A 17,175-nucleotide genomic window follows, 5' to 3' on the forward strand; every position below is an offset into this window, starting at 1 on the left:
CATCCGCTATTTAATCCATCTCCCCATCCCATCCATCACGTAAATGAAATGTGGAACAGCCCCATGTTTCTTCAAGAGGCTATTAGCCTGCTAAAGCAAGTATTTGAGTCTTGATTAGATTAAGTAAGTAGACATGGACTTCACATTACAAATGTACTTTCCATTTAATTTATAGCTCAGATGTCAGAAAATCTGATGAACCATAATCAGCGATAAAGCGATACCTTGGTATCGCCAGTCCCAATATATTAAGGTCACTAGTACAGTGCAGTAAAGTTGCTTAAGTCAGTATTCCTATACGCTTTTTTATTTTCAGGAAGTCATAAATCTCAGATATCCCCCCAAAGCGGGGGTACTTCTGAACTGAAACTGCCTCTGCAAAGGTTTGGACAAAAAAGTACAAGCTGCTTTGAGAAAATACCATCTCTGTCTTCTCACATTCCTAGACCTGTGTGCAGTGTTGTCGCACAACCCACATCAAGCCTGCTCAAAGGCAGCTTTAAGAGCTATTCCATATAGCTGATGGGCACACATCACTTCTGGGAGTGTATCAGGGGAGACTGGTGACCCACCTAGGATGTTTTAAGGCTCTGGTTGCACAGGCCAGCATTGTTACATTTGGGGTGGCCTGCACAGGTAGCACAATTTGTGCATTCAGGGTCACATCTTTCTAAAGAAAAGGGGCTGACATTTCCATGCAGATTGCATGGAAGGGCATCTTTGAACCCGAATCAAAGCTGAGGAGATAAAAATATACAACAGGTAGAAACAAATACTGTAATACTTTTAGCAAAACACACACACACATTTTGCCAGCCTTGATAAACAAAAAAGTATCCCTGCATGAATGTGAAGATTACAGAACTTTTAACTTGCTGCAGCTGTAAGGTGTTTCCTGATTCTGTATTTGTATTTGCTGGTTTATTTTATATTTTATATTATTTTATATTATTTTATATTATTTTATATTTCTATATATTAATAAAAAGCAAACCAGTGATGACAGGCAGACAAGCAGTGGCTGAGTGGGGAAAATGGAAACTCAAGGAGAGTGGAGCATTGCAATATTGTGATTTTTTCTCAGTAGAAAGGAAACCTCATTTATCCAAGGGAGTTACTTCTAAGTAAAGCGTACCAAAGCCAGCAATTGTATTTTACACTGTAAAGGCCGCATACTTGGGGAGTGAATGAAAGAATGTGGACACAGAGGAAAGTCCTTAAGCAGACATACCTCACTACACAGACAGGCTCTCATCCCCTGTCCAGCATCACACTAACAGAAACAATGAGTGTCTTCTGCTTTTGTTTTTTTCTGCTGCTCTGGGTAACACCCTCCCACTCCACCAGCATTCCTTACCCAGATCACTTAGCAACAGTGATTGAATGAATAAGCACCCTTAGCAGCAGCATCTTATCTTCCTAATAAGCATCTGAACATTGCCTTCACAGTTTGCTTTCTAACTTTCTTCCTAGGAGTCCGATCAGCTTATTACTATTACTATTACTATTGTTATTGTTATTATTGAAAGCTAAGAGTCTGGGGCCCTTGTTGGACTGGGGCCCAGAATATGTATACCCCCTGTGCTCCCCTGTTGACCACCCTGTTTCCAACCTAGTAAGTCACAGGCAGCGCAAGCCCAGTTTTGACTGACATTGAGTGGGAAGGTTTGAAGGGGGGTTGCATTCCCTGCAACTGATCACAAGGGACAGTGCAACCACATTCAACTGAACAAGTTTACAAGTGGCATTTTCAGACCTTCCTGCTCCAGGTTGGAGGGTCACAGTGGACAGGGTGGTGTGCATTGAACTACGATTAATGAAACCTGATTGGGGCTAAAGTATTCTTTCGATTTGGCAGTAATTTCCAGAAAGAGAAGTATCAAAAGTGTGATTCTAAGCCTTCAGCTAATTCCATGTTCTTTCCTTTCCTTTCTACTTTATCCATATGCTTCAGCGCTATGCTCCAGCATTCAAAACTGAGTCAGAGTCCTTATTAGTATCTGGATGAATCATAACTCCACCATCTTTTTCTTTCAAATGTCAAATTGGTGTAGCAGCAAAGCTGACCCTTAGCATTTGTGGAACCTACAGTTTAAAAAGTTAACTACATTGTCTGCCTTGTGCTGACAATGGCTCAAGTGCTGAAAGAAATTTACTCCATTAAACCAAAGCAGTCTTTTAATTCCCTTTGGTTCCAACCATTTGCTTATCATGATCTAGCAGCACCCTGCATCCCAAATCAAACCTGCCAACTGCTTAGAGTCACAGTTGCATTTAATTTAGTTCCTAAAAGAATCACCCCAATGTCCTCTTCCAACCTCAGGCAGGTTACTTTAGAGCTTTGCTGAGTGGGTGATATATTTTTTCTCGCTGTCTCTCTTGACAAGAAAGGGCAGCCAATTAGAAGTCTACAGTCAAATTTAGTCCCTCAACTCACTGCTTCTTGGACTTGTTGCCTGGTTACAGTGTTGACACTGATGACACACTTCTATTAGGATCTAGACTCTAGGTGGCTGTCCAATGCCCTCTAGGCAGCCTCCCTTGCCTTCCTGCCTGCCAGTAGTTCATAGCCCTACTTGTCCATTGACCCTATGTGTGGTTCTGCCCCAGCTGTATATACTTCTTGACTCCTCTTTTTCCCAACTTCCTGTTCCTGCTTTTCATGTTATTGTCTATTTTGCACCACTTCCTTCCTCTTGAACAACCTCCCCGGTACTCTTCTCTCCCTCCTATGTAGCTCACAGTTTAACATCATCTTAAGTGAAATTTCTTCAGTCATCTCTCTGATGAGCCCCTGGTTACCTCAGTGACCTGACTCCTCTGCTTCTCTCCTCATATAGTCTCACCTCCCACCTACTGTTCTTTTTTCACCTTTCTCAGGCCCATTTATACCTTCCTTTTTTCATCTTCCACGCCATCAGACTTCCTGTCCTTAGCTTCTCTAGCTCTCAGGACCTCTTCTCTGTCCTTGCTTTGCTTTGATACTGGACTAACTGGAACACCTTCCCTTTCCCTCACAGAAGCTGGACTGTGCAAATCCTTTTGTTCCCCCAGACATCTGGGCCTTCTGTGCCACCCTGCACAGCACTCAGCCAATGAGTGTCTGAGGCTTCATTGCTGCAAGTGCAATGCAGAATAGATACCTTACACAACTGTGATTTTTTTTAAAAAAAAAAAAAAGACTGAAATGGGGGTATGAATTGGGGGGTATGACACAGAGACATAAGGAAAGGTAAACTGGAAATCAACACATCTCCTGAGCTGATTTGTATAACAGTCTGATAAGAGCAATGTTTCTTTTGCCCAACAGCAGAGAATGCAGGGTGGGTTCACACCCTGATTCCTCGGATGTCTCAGCGCTTGCAGGAACGTTGTAACACTCAGCTCAGCTCGTGGCTGGAGGCGACAGACAACCGCCTCACCACGTGGCTGGAGCCGCCACACGGTAAGTTTTTCAAGTGGGCATCACATGGCAAAATGTTTTGAGCTGATTGATTCTCGGAGTGCTGTATCAGTGTTTAACTTTCACTTGAAATGAAAAAGAAAGAAAGAAACCGGTCTTCTTTAAAAATGAAAAGGGGAAGGGGAATTTGGGGTGTGGAGTGATGTTTTGTTGCTATGAGGATACATTCTTAACTGGAACATAGCTGTGAACGTTTCCCTTTTTTAAAGGGAATTTTCCTTATTCCGAATAGGATTCCTCGCAAGAAAAGGGAAAAGTTGACAGCTATGAACTGGAAGCATGTCCTTGATTTGTTCAAATATTTACACACCCCAACTGTCTTCAGCTGGTTTGGCAAGCTTCTACCCTTGGAGATACACAACCCCAAGAATTGGAAGGAATTCAGGGTATTGCCCAGACTGACCAACCCTCTCAAAATAGCACGCAAAATGCATTGTATCATACCAAAAAAATGCTCTGCGAAAACATATATATTAGGCAAAATTGCATGTGAGTTTTATATCTCCTAATGTAAATTAGAAAAAAAATCCACACAATAATACTGGTGAGGTGCTTTTTATGGGGGATGGGGGAGAGAATCTCAAACTTTATGTGGGAATGTGGAAAACTTTATTTAAGACTAGAAAAAAAATGAGAATCTGGGGTCCGGGCACAAAAATCCAAATCGGTTCTTTGCATCTCCTGTTGTGGGTGGATATCTTTTTTCTTTCTTTCTTTTAAGAATCTGGCTGGTAATGGTGGAAAAGCTTTTTCATTCTCTGAAACCGTGCAGATCTGCTACCAGTCAGAGTAGACAACACCAGGTTAGGTGGACAAACAGTATGATCAGGAATAAGGCAGCATACTAATCCTGGATGGCACTTGAGCTGTAGTAGTGATAGCCCAGAATAAAGTTGGATGTTGGTAGCTGAGCCTCAGGTTGAGACTTCAGGTATTCTGATGCACACACGTTTAGATATCCTGTGAGACTCTTTGGTGAAAGGTGGAGCTGGTAAGAGACCAGGATCAGTTCAAGACCTTTTGCTACCAGAGGCAAAAAAAAAAAAAAAGTACAAGAAGATTCCCTCTTTTTCCACATGTAGAATCAGCCAGTGTTTGGCTCATATTTTGGCAGTGGGGATGGGACAGCATCCTTCTCTAGACCTGGGAAACAGCAGCTAGTTTAGGTGGTGCAAGGCAGTCTAGCTTAGGGAGAATCCTGAGTGACTACCCTCCTGTCCCCCAGCAACTGCCACCTGAGGCAGCTGCCTAACTCTGCCTAATAGTAGGGCCAGCCCTGGGAGGGATAAGAAGGCGCCTTAGGTTGCGAGGTCTATGCTTGGGGATTAGAAGCACCTGTTTTTCTCTATTACATGCTCTGGCTCCCTAGTTAGGTTTTAGGTGCCCTGCAAGACCTTGGGATAATGAGCTTTCTCCTGCATCAGGTTTGCCAAATTCAGTCTGTAGTTTTGATGTATGAGGATGGAAAACATTAAGGACATTATACACACAAGCACACCGTTTGGCATGGGCTGTTTCTTTCCCCACAATTGATTTGCTGCGGTGTCTTGTAATTTATTCATGCAAGGAAACAATGATGGATGGTGTAAATTATTCTTCTTTTTCCCTTTTGACTTAAATAATAATTGCCAATATCTCAGAACTGTATGGAAATATAGGGGGAAGTCAGTATCCGCAAAGTGTTGTAAATTGTGGTGTTTGGTCGTAGCTTCCCCCACCTTCCTCCTTCAAAAGACATCTTTAAAAAAAAAAGTTTTCACTACTAAGGTATTGCCCTCATTATGGATGACATTGCTCTAGTTGTTATTCTTATTTTGCAAAGAGGGGGTTCCTAGAGCATCTTAAGGCTGCATAAGGTGGTGAGGAATCACATCTAGCAATAGAAGAAAATTAACAAGACGCTTCAATTTAGACGCTAGGTTCTTTGAGTCTGTTCTTCTTGAAAGCTTAAGTTCCTTGTAAAGTTTTCAGTCATTTTTCCTTAAGGCAGTCTCTTCCGCAAAGGAAAAAGTTGGACACCCAGCTAGCAATATCCCCTAGGCAGCTTGTGCTAAAAATTGAAAACCAAAAAAGCAAACAAGAATCTCTAAAAATCAAACAGAGTAAAAACCAACCACTGTCCAGAGCTAACTAACTAAAATCGGCAATAAAAAGCATACAGTGGTACCTCGGGTTACAGACGCTTCAGGTTACAGACGTTTCAGGTTACAGACTCCGCTAACCCAGAAATATTACCTCGGGTTAAGAACTTTGCTTCAGGATGAGAACAGAAATGTGCGGCGGCAGTGGGAGGCCCCATTAGCTAAAGTGGTACCTCAGATTAAGAACAGTTTCAGGTTAAGAACGGACTTCCAGAACAAATTAAGTTCTTAACCTGAGGTACCACTGTATGGTCAGCTGGCTGCCTCCCCAGCCACAGCCCCAACCTGGCAGCTGCTCGCTCCCTTCCCTTGATTTCTTCATCCGTGCTGCCCCTCTAGCCGCCATGATGGTGGCAGCATCAGTGGTGGCAGAGAGAGGCCAGCCAGATTGCCACATACATCAACCGCCTGTGCTCTGAGAGGCGCCTCTGCAGACCGCCTGTGAGAGCCAGTGTGGTGTAGTGGTAGAGCGGTAGATTCGTAATCTGGGGAACCGGGTTCGTGTCTCCGCTCCTCCACGTGCAGCTGCTGGGTGACCTTGGGCCAGTCACACTTCTCTGAAGTCTCTCAGCCCCACTCACCTCACAGAGTGTTTGTTGTGGGGGAGGAAGGGAAACGAGAATGTTAGCCGCTTTGAGACTCCTTCGGGTAGTGATAAAGCGGGATATCAATTCCAAACTCTTCTTCTTCTGCTTTGGCAGAGAACTACTTCCCCCACATACGAGGGTTCTGCTTTATGAGGGTTCCACTTTATGAGGGTTCATCTTTCTCCCTGAGCTCAGCGGCAGCACTGGAGGGATGTGTGTGGAAAGGACATTCTGGGATCAAGTAAGAAGCAAGGATGGCTTCTGTAATTCCAGGAATATCCTGGGGAAATAAGGACACTTGAAGGGTCTGCCAGTGTACCTTATAAAGTTTTACAAGTGTTGCTGCATTAACTTCTTTCTCTGACTCCACCCACTAGCAGCCCTCAGAAGGTTGCCACCAAGCGAATGTGTCCCTCAGCCTGGAAAAAGTCCCCCTGTCCTGCTTTAGCTGCAACAGCTGTTGTCCTTCCCTGTAGCAAATGGCTCAGCTTGAGCCGTTTTGGTTGACAAGCACCTTTGTCTTACCCTCCTCCTTTTCCATTTTACTGTTATTCTCGCCGAAGCATCTACGTGACCTTTCTGCTGGCACAATCGTCGTCCGGATTGCATTTCCTAATTGTGCCGCAGCTTGACAACTCCACAGTTTGGTCTCGGGCCAAGAGGGATATTGTGTCGCCGCTCCTTCCGGTAGTCATGAACCCTCACGTTCACCTCTTAAGGACTCTTGCTGGGCAGCTGGACGCTTTTCAAGGATAGCTGTGTTGACTTTGAAGTCCAGCCAAGCTGATGTAGTGCAACCTTCTGCTGCAACCCTCCGAGGAGCAAAGCGGCCTCCCCACAAAGTACTTTCATATGGCGGACTGAGCAATGTCTATTGAGGGTGAAGGGGAAATTAAAGTCCCTTGATTTCCCCTCCTGCCTGCCTGCCAGGAGTAATGGCCCATGTACACCAACGGCAGATCTACTATTATGTTTAGAGGAGGGACAGCCAGAAAATTAGCTCACTTCCCATGTGCACTGGGTATGTTTCTGCTGCTACAGCGAAAAGGAAGAGTGAGGGAATTCTCCTGCTTCACGGCAGAGGGCTAGCTGCAGAAAAACAAAATAGTATCGCCACCAATGGCACGTCCAGGGTCACTTGAAGGTGGTGATATTGAATATTAGCCCAGTTGCCATCATTTCAAATTTGAAAATATTGCCTTCTTTCCATCTGTCCCTCAGGTCTTCAACCCTGGCCTCACTATTAGAAATCATCATCATCTAATAGTAATAATAACTAATCAGAAAGATTTATATACCACTTAATAACATTTTCAAGCCATTTTCAGAAAACAGTATAACATATTCATAATGAAATTTCTGTTCATAAGAAAATAATGATAAAACCAACTGACTTTTTTAAAAAAGTAGACATGATAAATTTTTAATATATATATAGATATAATGAGCAACTTTAAAATTAAAAGTGCATTGTAAAATTACAAGGCCGGGTAGGCTTAATAATTATATAACTATGCAAAATGTATTGCATTAGGGGAACTTGCTTTGCAAAAATGCGTACAATAGGCAAAATTGTTTACAAAAAATGCACACACGAATTTTGCACTAAAATGCTGGTGAATTTTCATGAGGCCTTTTTTAAAAAACTGTGAATTGATGTAGAAATATGAGGGCCTGAATTTAAGACTGGGAAAATGAGAAACAGAGAGAAACTGAAATGGACAGATCTGCCCATCCCTCTCTCCCTCCCTCTCTGGTGGTCACGAGTTGTGCAGGCCTGATCTATACAGCAATGCTAAATGGGAGGGTTTTGCAAGATCTCTCTTACGCATCTGTCATTGTGCTTCCATCGTCTCCCATAGCAGCGTTAATGCAAGTGGAATTTCCCTTCCCCTCCCTTTCTGGCTGCACTGCTGGCTGTGCCACTCGGGTCTTGACTTTAAAGTATTGTGCTTTTTTCCCTTTGCTCCAGTCTGCTGCTGGTGTTAATGTTTAGTGACAGTTACTCAGTGCTAATGATCACCTTTGGGGATTTTTCAGAGTGCTTGCCTCTTGCTGGTCACTGGTGAAATGTAATCAATAAATCTGCCAACCTAGCTTTTCATGCTGCCTTTCCTCTTGGAATTGAACGAACACCACTATTACTGATTTGTGACAGAGTCCCCCCTTAGCAGCTAAGGGAGCCCCCATATGGTATTCGGCCAGTCCGACTGATCTGCAAAATAGTCTGGTAAATCTGAAATGAGTGGAAGGGAGAAGAAGGAGTGTGGCTTGCCATATAGTTGTTCCATGATATGTAAGTCCTGATTCAAATAATACACAAAGGAAAAACAGGACAGAAGGGTAATTTATGGCCGTGTTCGGATTTGTTAAAAGTGTGCTTCTTCCACATGTGCCCATTAACATGCATTTTATAGCTACAGTGCTGGTGTTCACAACATGCTTTCTTTATGTATCTAGGCAGCCCCCCCATCTATGCGGGGGTTACATTCCGAGGCACCGTGCGTTTAAGTGAAATTGCATATATTCGAAACACAGTTGGAAAAGCCTGAAAACACATTCTAAATCTCTGGAAACCCTTGAAAAACTATGTTAAAAACCAGCAGCACTTACCAGACTGACTGCCAAACTGCACCAAACTCCACCACAATCACTCCCTCCAAACCTTTTTACTCAAACTCTAATTCTCCACAGGCCTCAGCGGTCGACACAAGGGCTCCTGGGATTACTAAGTGTTGTATTCGCACCTTTTCTGTCCTTTCTGGGCTCTGTTAAGGCCATTTTTGCCATTTTTAAAGTCACTTCCGGGTTCAGCGCAATGGTCTCGGTTACACATTTTGATTGGTCATTGCCTGTATGGGCTACATTCATCATTCTCTGTCTGCTAGCACAATGGCTCTTGCGCTGGCAGGTGCATGAGTTTTTAATGTTGTGTTTAATGATAGGATGGTATCTGCAGAATGCCCTCTCCTGCAGGACACAGTGGTCATTTGGGTATGTGGGGAAATGAGGAGGGGTTGGGTCTGTAGGAGGTGAGGTGCGGTGATCTTTTAGGCATTTTGTTGAGGACAGTGCTGTGTGAGCACTGTGATAAACCTACATTTGTGAGCAGTGAGGAATCCACAGTATACTGCAATCTGGAAGTGCAGCAAGTTCATGCCTCGGTGGTATATGTGGACGTGCTTTGGGTGTGGAAGGTCTAGCCTCTGGCAAGAAAGACCAGTAGCCACAGAAGGAATGAGCTCCTCTGCCAATACCGCCAGCTCCTCAAGGGTGCTGGGTGCAAATGCTGGCCCAGATGTAACCCACCCTGTAAGCTAGCTCTGGTATCCACTGGATTCGGTACAGCATGTTTTAAGGGGCACCAGCAGAGAACTTCAGCTTTCCTTTGCTACCTGAATACCTGCTCAGTTTTCTCATCTGGAGAATGTACCCAAGAATAATTTGGCAGTCCCTTGGGAGTACAGTGGTATCTTGGTTCTGAAACTTAATCCGTTCCAGAAATCCATTCCAAAACCAAAGCGTTTCAAAACCAAGGCGCGCTTTCCCATAGAAAGTAATGCAAAATGGATTAATCTGTTCCAAACTTTTAAAAACAACCCCTAAAACAGCCATTTAACATGAATTTTACTATCTAAAGAGACCATTGATTCATAAAATGAAAGCAATAAACAATGTACTGCAGTCACACAATCAATCAGTAGCTGAAATGGGTTCTACACAGTCACACACAAAAAGAGCCACACACAAAAAACGCAAAATAAATAGCAAAAACAGACAGACCTCAGTGTAACACTCAAAACAGAAGCGTGGCACTCAAATCGGAAGCATAACACTCAAAACGGAGAACATTCGGCTTCCGAAAAATGTTCGCAAACTGGAACACTTACTTCTGGGTTTGCAGTGTTTGGGTTCCAAGCTGTTTGAGTACCAAGGCATTTGAGAACCAAGGTACCGCTGTAGTGGGGTTTGTGGCATGCAAATAGTTTCTCCACCTCATGCAACGCGTACTAATTAAAAGGATGAGCAATGTTTTCTTGCCTTTTGAATGAAATACCTACGGACACTGTTGTCTGTTTATTACAGCAGATCACAGTGTAAGCTGACATTTATTTTTTAATCAATGACTGGCATTGCTATCCTTTCCAGCTGCTTTCTGTGGAGTAATAAACGACATTGGGATGGATGCCAAACCCTTTCCCAGAAATGCATCTAGCAACAGTGTTATTTGCTTTACAAGTTCCTGACATGGGTTGAATATCATCTGTAGTTTAATGGAGGGCCTTACTTACCATTAATGTGTGTGTGTGTGTGTGTGTGTGTGTGTGTGTGTGTGTGTGTTTGTGTATATTCCGGGGTGGGTTGGTTGGTTGGTACTTAATTGAGATGGCTTCTGATCCAACAGAAACCTCAAACAATCTCTTCCTGCAGCTTTACAGAAACAAACCTGTTAGCAAATTGAGGTAGATGTTGATAAATTTAATGAAGGACTTTGAGGACACAGCAGGCAGCTAGGCAAGGACAGAACAGGAACAGGAAAACCATGTCTGCTCCCAGATGCAAATAAGTCTAATGCCATCTACTGACTAGATCATATAATGCTGCTATCCACATGTGTGTGTTTGTATTATACAGACATTTGTTTCTTATATATGGCCACATTTGCAGTGGGACCTATGTGTCTGGTCCCAAACGATCTGAGTTATATACATTGTGCTTTATGGTGCTGTGATTGTACAGTTTGAGCTCACATGTTAGGGCCAAATGCAGACACACACAATGATCAACACGTGGAGTTTAGGCGCACCTACCAAATGTGACTAAATGTCTACAAAAATGCATATGGCAAAGTGTGCATAAAAATGCACATATTAGTGAAAATAACATATAAAATGCATTCCATGAGACCAAGTTGCTTGCATATTGTACATATTAGACAAAATTGCATAAAACATATTAGGGTAAATTTGCACTAAAATGCTGGTGGACTTTCATGAAGATTTAAAAACAAGTCACAAAAAATTGCAAATTGACATGAAAAGGTGGATAACTGAATTTAAGACTGGAAAAATAAGAAACCAACATTAACAAATACATTCATCTCTACCTGTAATTTGAGTAGGGCAGATCACCCTAAGTCCATCCCATTCCATTTTTCTTGACTTTCATAGTTCCCTGTCTTGATTTTTTGGGGGGTGGGGGAAGAGGAAAGAATTCATGAAAGTTCACATTTAAATAGTATGCATTGTTGCATACATTTTTGTATGTATTTCCCCTAAATATGTTTTTCTTTTTTCCCTGTAAATATGCATATTTTTTGCACATTGAAACTTCATTGCATAATCCAGAGATATGCAGAATTCGATGGGAAGGGTGTTGAGTTAGTAGGGTCATGACCATCAAATTAAGTCAGTCCACTGTGAAAAGGAGACCAAATGAATTCCTTCTCCATTGATTATATGTATATGTACAAAATTTAAGCATATGAATATCGTTTATGTATTTTGTTATGTGAAGCAGTTGATAAGCTTTTATTGTACTTCTTCTATGTATACATAACCTATTATAAACTGCTTTGAGATCTTTCAGATTGTAATTGGTTTATAAATCCAAATAATCCGTACCTCTAACTCATCTTCCTGTTCAAATACCCAAATTATCTTAGCAATGTCTTCTTCTGTCATTTGCTGAACAGGTCCACACACAGCAGCAGCTATTTTTATCACTGTATTCTGGTAGATTTCAATACATGTGAGGTTTAAAAGATTGTTTATAACTGCCTTTCATCACTATAGTTAATTCTTTTACTTTTCTCAACTATGCTCTGTGTAGATTTGGGGGGGGGGGTTATGGGAGTGAGAGAAGAAATAAGGACTACACCCAGTTTAAATGCAAACTGAATCAAATTGCTCCTCCATCCCTAACTACAGGTAAACACGATTTGACTTTCTTCTGCCAGTTATGATCCACAGCACTGGCCCTAATGAACTGACATTTTTTTCTAAATTATTGTTCTTCTAAGTGACTTTAAATATCCTATTTAATAGTTTCTGTGGGATCAGGGACTGAAGGAGATTAAAACAACCAATGGATTTCTCCACCGCAAGAGCCTTTTTTAATATAATGTATCATTTATTTTCTTTCCCCCATTCCTTACCTGGCACAGCTGTCCTTTTTTGTGAATTTATGGTGCATTTCTGGGCCTGTAGGTAGAAATGTCCTTGTGTTTCTCTTGGGAATAATTGGTATGAAGGTAAACATTAGCTGCTCTGCTTGGGGTGTTTCTGAGCAACACAGAATAAATGTTCAGGGCCTAAAGTGCAGGCATGTGATTGGCAGGTCTATTACGGCTGCCCTGTGCTCCTTCTTGTATTCCTTTTTATTAGTAATTACGATACAGGGACTCAGGCTTCGGAACACTGGGCATGAGGCTTACCAACATTAATGAGATGGTTGTCAATAATAATCACCAGAAGTCGGGGTTTAATTTGGGACCAAAACTCACCCGGGCCAGAACCAGAACCTAGAATCCATCCCTTGGACGCAATGTGAAAGTTACACTCTGTGTGAATGCCTCTGAGCACTAGAAGGACAAAGAGGTCCAGACCTATCATGAAGTGATAGCACATTTATCTTTTGCTTTGTTCACTCATGCATCTTTTCCTGCTACGCAGGGTGCCATTTGCATTTTCCCATTCAGGCACAACAATATTTTGGGCCACTTCTTTGCTCATCCACGAGTAACTGCAACCAACCCAACTCCCCAAATTGGCTGAAATAAAGGGGAAGGGCTTCTAGCTACAAGGGTGGGCTTGAGTCACAGCACAGGTGAACTGTTGGCTTACCTGGGAACCCTTAACTACAGCGGCCCTCCAATGTTGTTGGACTAAAACTCCCATCACCCCTGACCATTGACCCTGCTGGCTGAGGCTGATGGCGGTTGAAGTCCAACAATATCCTCTGACTTGCTGGGTGGCAATATGGCAGCATCATGTTGCTGGTACATTGCGACCACAGGTTCCTTTTGCAAATGTGCTTTTGGGTGAAGCTCCCCTTTTGGGTACAATTCCCCTGAAGAAAGGGCAACTGATCCCAGGATCATGAAAGATCTGTGCTGTGAATTTTTAGCTCTCAATGGGTGGCGCTGTGGGTTAAACCACAGAGCCTAGGACTTGCCGATGAGAAGGTCGGCGGTTCGAATCCCCGCAACAGGGTGAGCTCTCGTTGCTTGGTCCCTGCTCCTGCCAACCTAGCAGTTTGAAAGCACGTCAAACTGCTCCGGCGAGAAGGTAAACGGCGTTTCCGTGCGCTGCTCTGGTTCGCCAGAAGCGGCTTAGTCATGCTGGCCACATGACCCGGAAGCTGTATGCCAGCTCCCTCAGCCAATAAAGCGAGATGAGCGCCCCAACCCCAGAGTCGGTCACGACTGGGCCTAATGGTCAGGGGTCCCTTTACCTTTTTAAAATACATATTTGTTTGCCTAGACCAGGGGTCGGCAACCTAAGGCCCATGGGCCCCCGCCGCCCGCTCGGTCGGCTCCTGTGTGCCGCACTAAACCGGCGCGGAGCAGAGCGGGGACTGCCTTCTGCAACGCTGGCCGGCTTTCCATTGGCTGCAGGAAGCTCCTGCAGCCAATGGGAAGCTGTGCACACCTCCTCCGCACTGGAAGGAGCACCGGAAATAGTGTTTGCGCGTGCTTGTGTGCATCTGAGCACTCCGGCCCACAGCGGCGTCTGCGGGACTGTGAACTGGCCCAAGCCACGAAAACTTTGCCAACCCCTGGCCTAGACTTTGGGGACATAAATGTGCCGTGGGATCTAGTAGTCCCTGGTATTGTGCTTCCTGTATTGTGCCATGATTTTAATTTTGTAGTTTCAGTTATTCTATATAATCATAATCATCATAGCATTGTCTCTCCAGAAGCTTGCCTGATTCACCCCAGACCCAGGGTTGTACCTTGCTAAAGGCTGCTCAGAGCAGACATACTGAAATCAGTGAAGCTAAGGTAGTCATGGCCACCAGTTTCAGATCTACAGATACCATGATTATGCCGTGAGTCTCTCGTGCATTTCCCTTAAAATCATGTCCTCCATTTGCAGCTGCCTCTGGAGCTTCCTTTTTCGGCTTGGGGGAAATGGTTAAAACACACACACACACACATAAACACAGTACATTTCAGATGCCTCAAATTACTAACACCAGCAATTCTATTAAGACTAACTTTTTTATGTCCGCAGTCCTGATTCCTGTTGTATGTTTGTCAGCGCCATCACAACTCAGTAAGATTCTTTCTTTCTTTCTTTCTTTCTTTCTTACTTTCTTTCTTTCTTTCTATCATCTATCTATCTATCTATCATCTATATCTTTCTTTCTTTCTTTCTTTTTCTTTCTTTCTTTCTTTCTTTCTTTCTTTCTTTCTTTCTTTCTTTCTTTATGTTGCGATACATATATCTTTCTTTATGTTGCGATACATATACATATATTTGTAAATTCACATTTTCACATTTCCTCATGTACCAACATTTAGTTCTTTCTTATTTTCTTCTTATTTCTTGCCCTATGTCTTCCCTCCACCCATGCGTGACTTCCTTGTTTTTATTTTATAACTTTATTATTGTATTTTTGTATCTTAATAATTAAACATACATTCTTGTATATCTGTTTAACTTAACTTTGTGAAATCAGTCTATGCATATCAATACATTTTTGCTGGAGCATCTTTTGGTCATGTATTCTTCTACACACTTCCATTCCTGTTTGAGATTTTGGTTAGATTGCATTCTAATTGTTGCCATCATTTTTGCTAATTCAATCATTTCAAAAGAATTATGTTGCCAGTCTGTCACTAATGGCACTTCTTCTGATTTCCAATTTTCAGCAACCAATAACCTTGCGGTGGCTGTTGCATGTAAAAAAAATTCTCTTCATGTCTTTGGGGGTGTCATTTGTTTCGATTCCTAAAAGGAATGCTTCCGGCTTTTTACCAATTGTCGTTCTAAACATTTTTTCAACTCAGTAAGATTTTATCAGGCACAATGTATTAACTGGTTGCAAAATCGTAACCTCGGCATTTTGGCCATAAGCAGAAAATTCAGGGCAAAGTAAAAAACCCCATACTTAACTCAATGCCATTGTGTTGGGAGATGTTGAACTCTGGAACATTTTCACAGCATGGGCATTTTCATCCCTGCAATCCGGAGGGCTGATGGAGCGAATTAAGAACGGCGAGGAAACGCCTTGCTTTTTGTGGACTTTGTCAGGAATGAGTATCATTACCTGAAAAAGCAGTGCTAGCAGTTAGCATTCAATAATGGAGGGAACTTTGTGACAAATCAGTATCATTTTGTCACCAAAAGGGGAAAAATGTGGGAACTTAGTCGTCTTCTAAGAGCCTGCTGGGTCCATTTAAGACCAGCGTCTGAACATCATCTGCCCACCAGTATAGTATGACGTATTAATCTTTTTTTACTGCTTTGCTGCTTGATTTGTGGCTCTCATTTCTCTAGCCCGAAGGCTATGGTTTTCTAAAGTGACGGTTACACTCAGATCCTTACAGGGAGCAAAATTACATACATAATACATTTATGGATCCCTTTTAGTTACTCCGTAATGGATTCCGTATTATGGATTTCTCCCGACCCCGAAGAATTTTGTAAGAAAGGGAGCATTAGGATTTCACAGAGGTTATGACTCCAGGCGGGCTGTCGCTAAGCTCTTGTTCCCATTTCCTGGCGACGAAATGAACACAGATGGAACATCGGTGCAACTTTATTAGGTATTTTACACCACTGCCATCCCTGGAGCTTTGCTTTCTTCCTGGTGTTAATAAGGCCCCTAAATATCAGTCGCAGGTTTGGAAACGTACCCAGGACATGAAAAGGCAACATGATCAAAACAAAGTGGCGTTTTTATTGTATATTATTTTAAGTGTGCTTTACCGCCTTGACCTTGTTTTCCCTTGTAGCAACTCTGCAGCACGCGGCGCATCCAGTGCCATTTTTCAGAGGGAGAGCTGAGCGACTTGAAGGGCACCCAGTGAATCTGTAGCCTCGCGAACGCTTTGAAGCCTGGTCTCCCAGCTCCTGCACTCTTATCTGCTGCAGCAGACTGGCTCCTCATAATAAGAACAACATTGGGCGGGAGTGGATAATACTCTGGTTTGATTGCTCCCTTGCGCATGATGCAGACCAAGAACATGCCTGTCCCACATCTGATGCCCCCAGGAGTCTTGGCATGTAAACATCCTTTAGTGGCACCCAGTCTTTGCATTGCTCTTCCCACGCTATATGGGAGGCACCTGCAGTAGGCGGCTTCCCGAGAATGCTAAAAAAAATTGGTTTATTCAGGCTATCCCCAGTTACCTTACTTAACATTTGAGTGTTGCATTATATTCCGCAAGCTTGGGACTCTTGGATGTTTGTAATGATTTTAACAGATACATAACTAACTAAATAGCATCCCGTGTGCACCCTAGAATGTGCACCAGCTTCTAAGATGCAATGCCGAGAGGTTCCTAAGCAGAGGAATTGATGAGAAAAGAGTTCCCAAAGTTTCAAAAACGACTGTTTTAGCATAATGACCATTGATAAATTTCAGCTTCCATAGTTGTGGGGTGGGTGGGTGTTTAAAAAAGGAAAAGTTGAATGTAACTTCCCCCGCCCCTTGAAGGATATAGCCTATGCCTAGAGCCTGTCAGCAGGATAAGATGAAGCATAAAGAATGTGAATAATTTTAAAATAAGTGGCCAGTCATCATTAATTCATTTTGTGCTCATTACAGTGCCATTAATCATGATTTATGCATTGGGTACTAATATGGAGTTGCACTGAAACTCTGGTTTGCCTCTAATTTTATTTCAAGAAAAATAATTGGATTGCTTAAAATTTGACCTCTTCTGCCTTGTTTCTCAGTTTTTCAGAAGTGATGGCCATGGGGAAATTAATCATTTTGGTGATTGGCAAACGAGACCCACATTTTTTTTCCC

The 17,175-nt window shown here is 42.8% G+C and overlaps 1 protein-coding gene across 8 annotated transcripts in view; it reads left to right on the top strand.

Moving 5' to 3' along the window:
• The window catches only part of ADARB2 (adenosine deaminase RNA specific B2 (inactive)), a 359,347-nt gene that overhangs the window by 122,745 nt on the left and 219,427 nt on the right, over positions 1-17,175 (top strand). For 5 of the 8 annotated variants that reach the window (XM_083579508.1, XM_083579511.1, XM_083579510.1 and 2 more), the window contains exon 2: positions 3,311-3,445. The exons of 2 other annotated variants lie outside the window; for them this stretch is intronic. In XM_083579508.1, the coding sequence (XP_083435634.1) occupies positions 3,311-3,445 (135 nt within the window). The remainder of the gene's footprint in view (positions 1-3,310; positions 3,446-17,175) is intronic. One more of the 8 variants, XM_083579509.1, reaches the window with a different exon arrangement.

Source organism: Podarcis filfolensis (genome assembly GCF_964270895.1).
Source record: "Podarcis filfolensis genome assembly, chromosome: 12".
NCBI lineage: Eukaryota > Metazoa > Chordata > Lepidosauria > Squamata > Lacertidae > Podarcis > Podarcis filfolensis.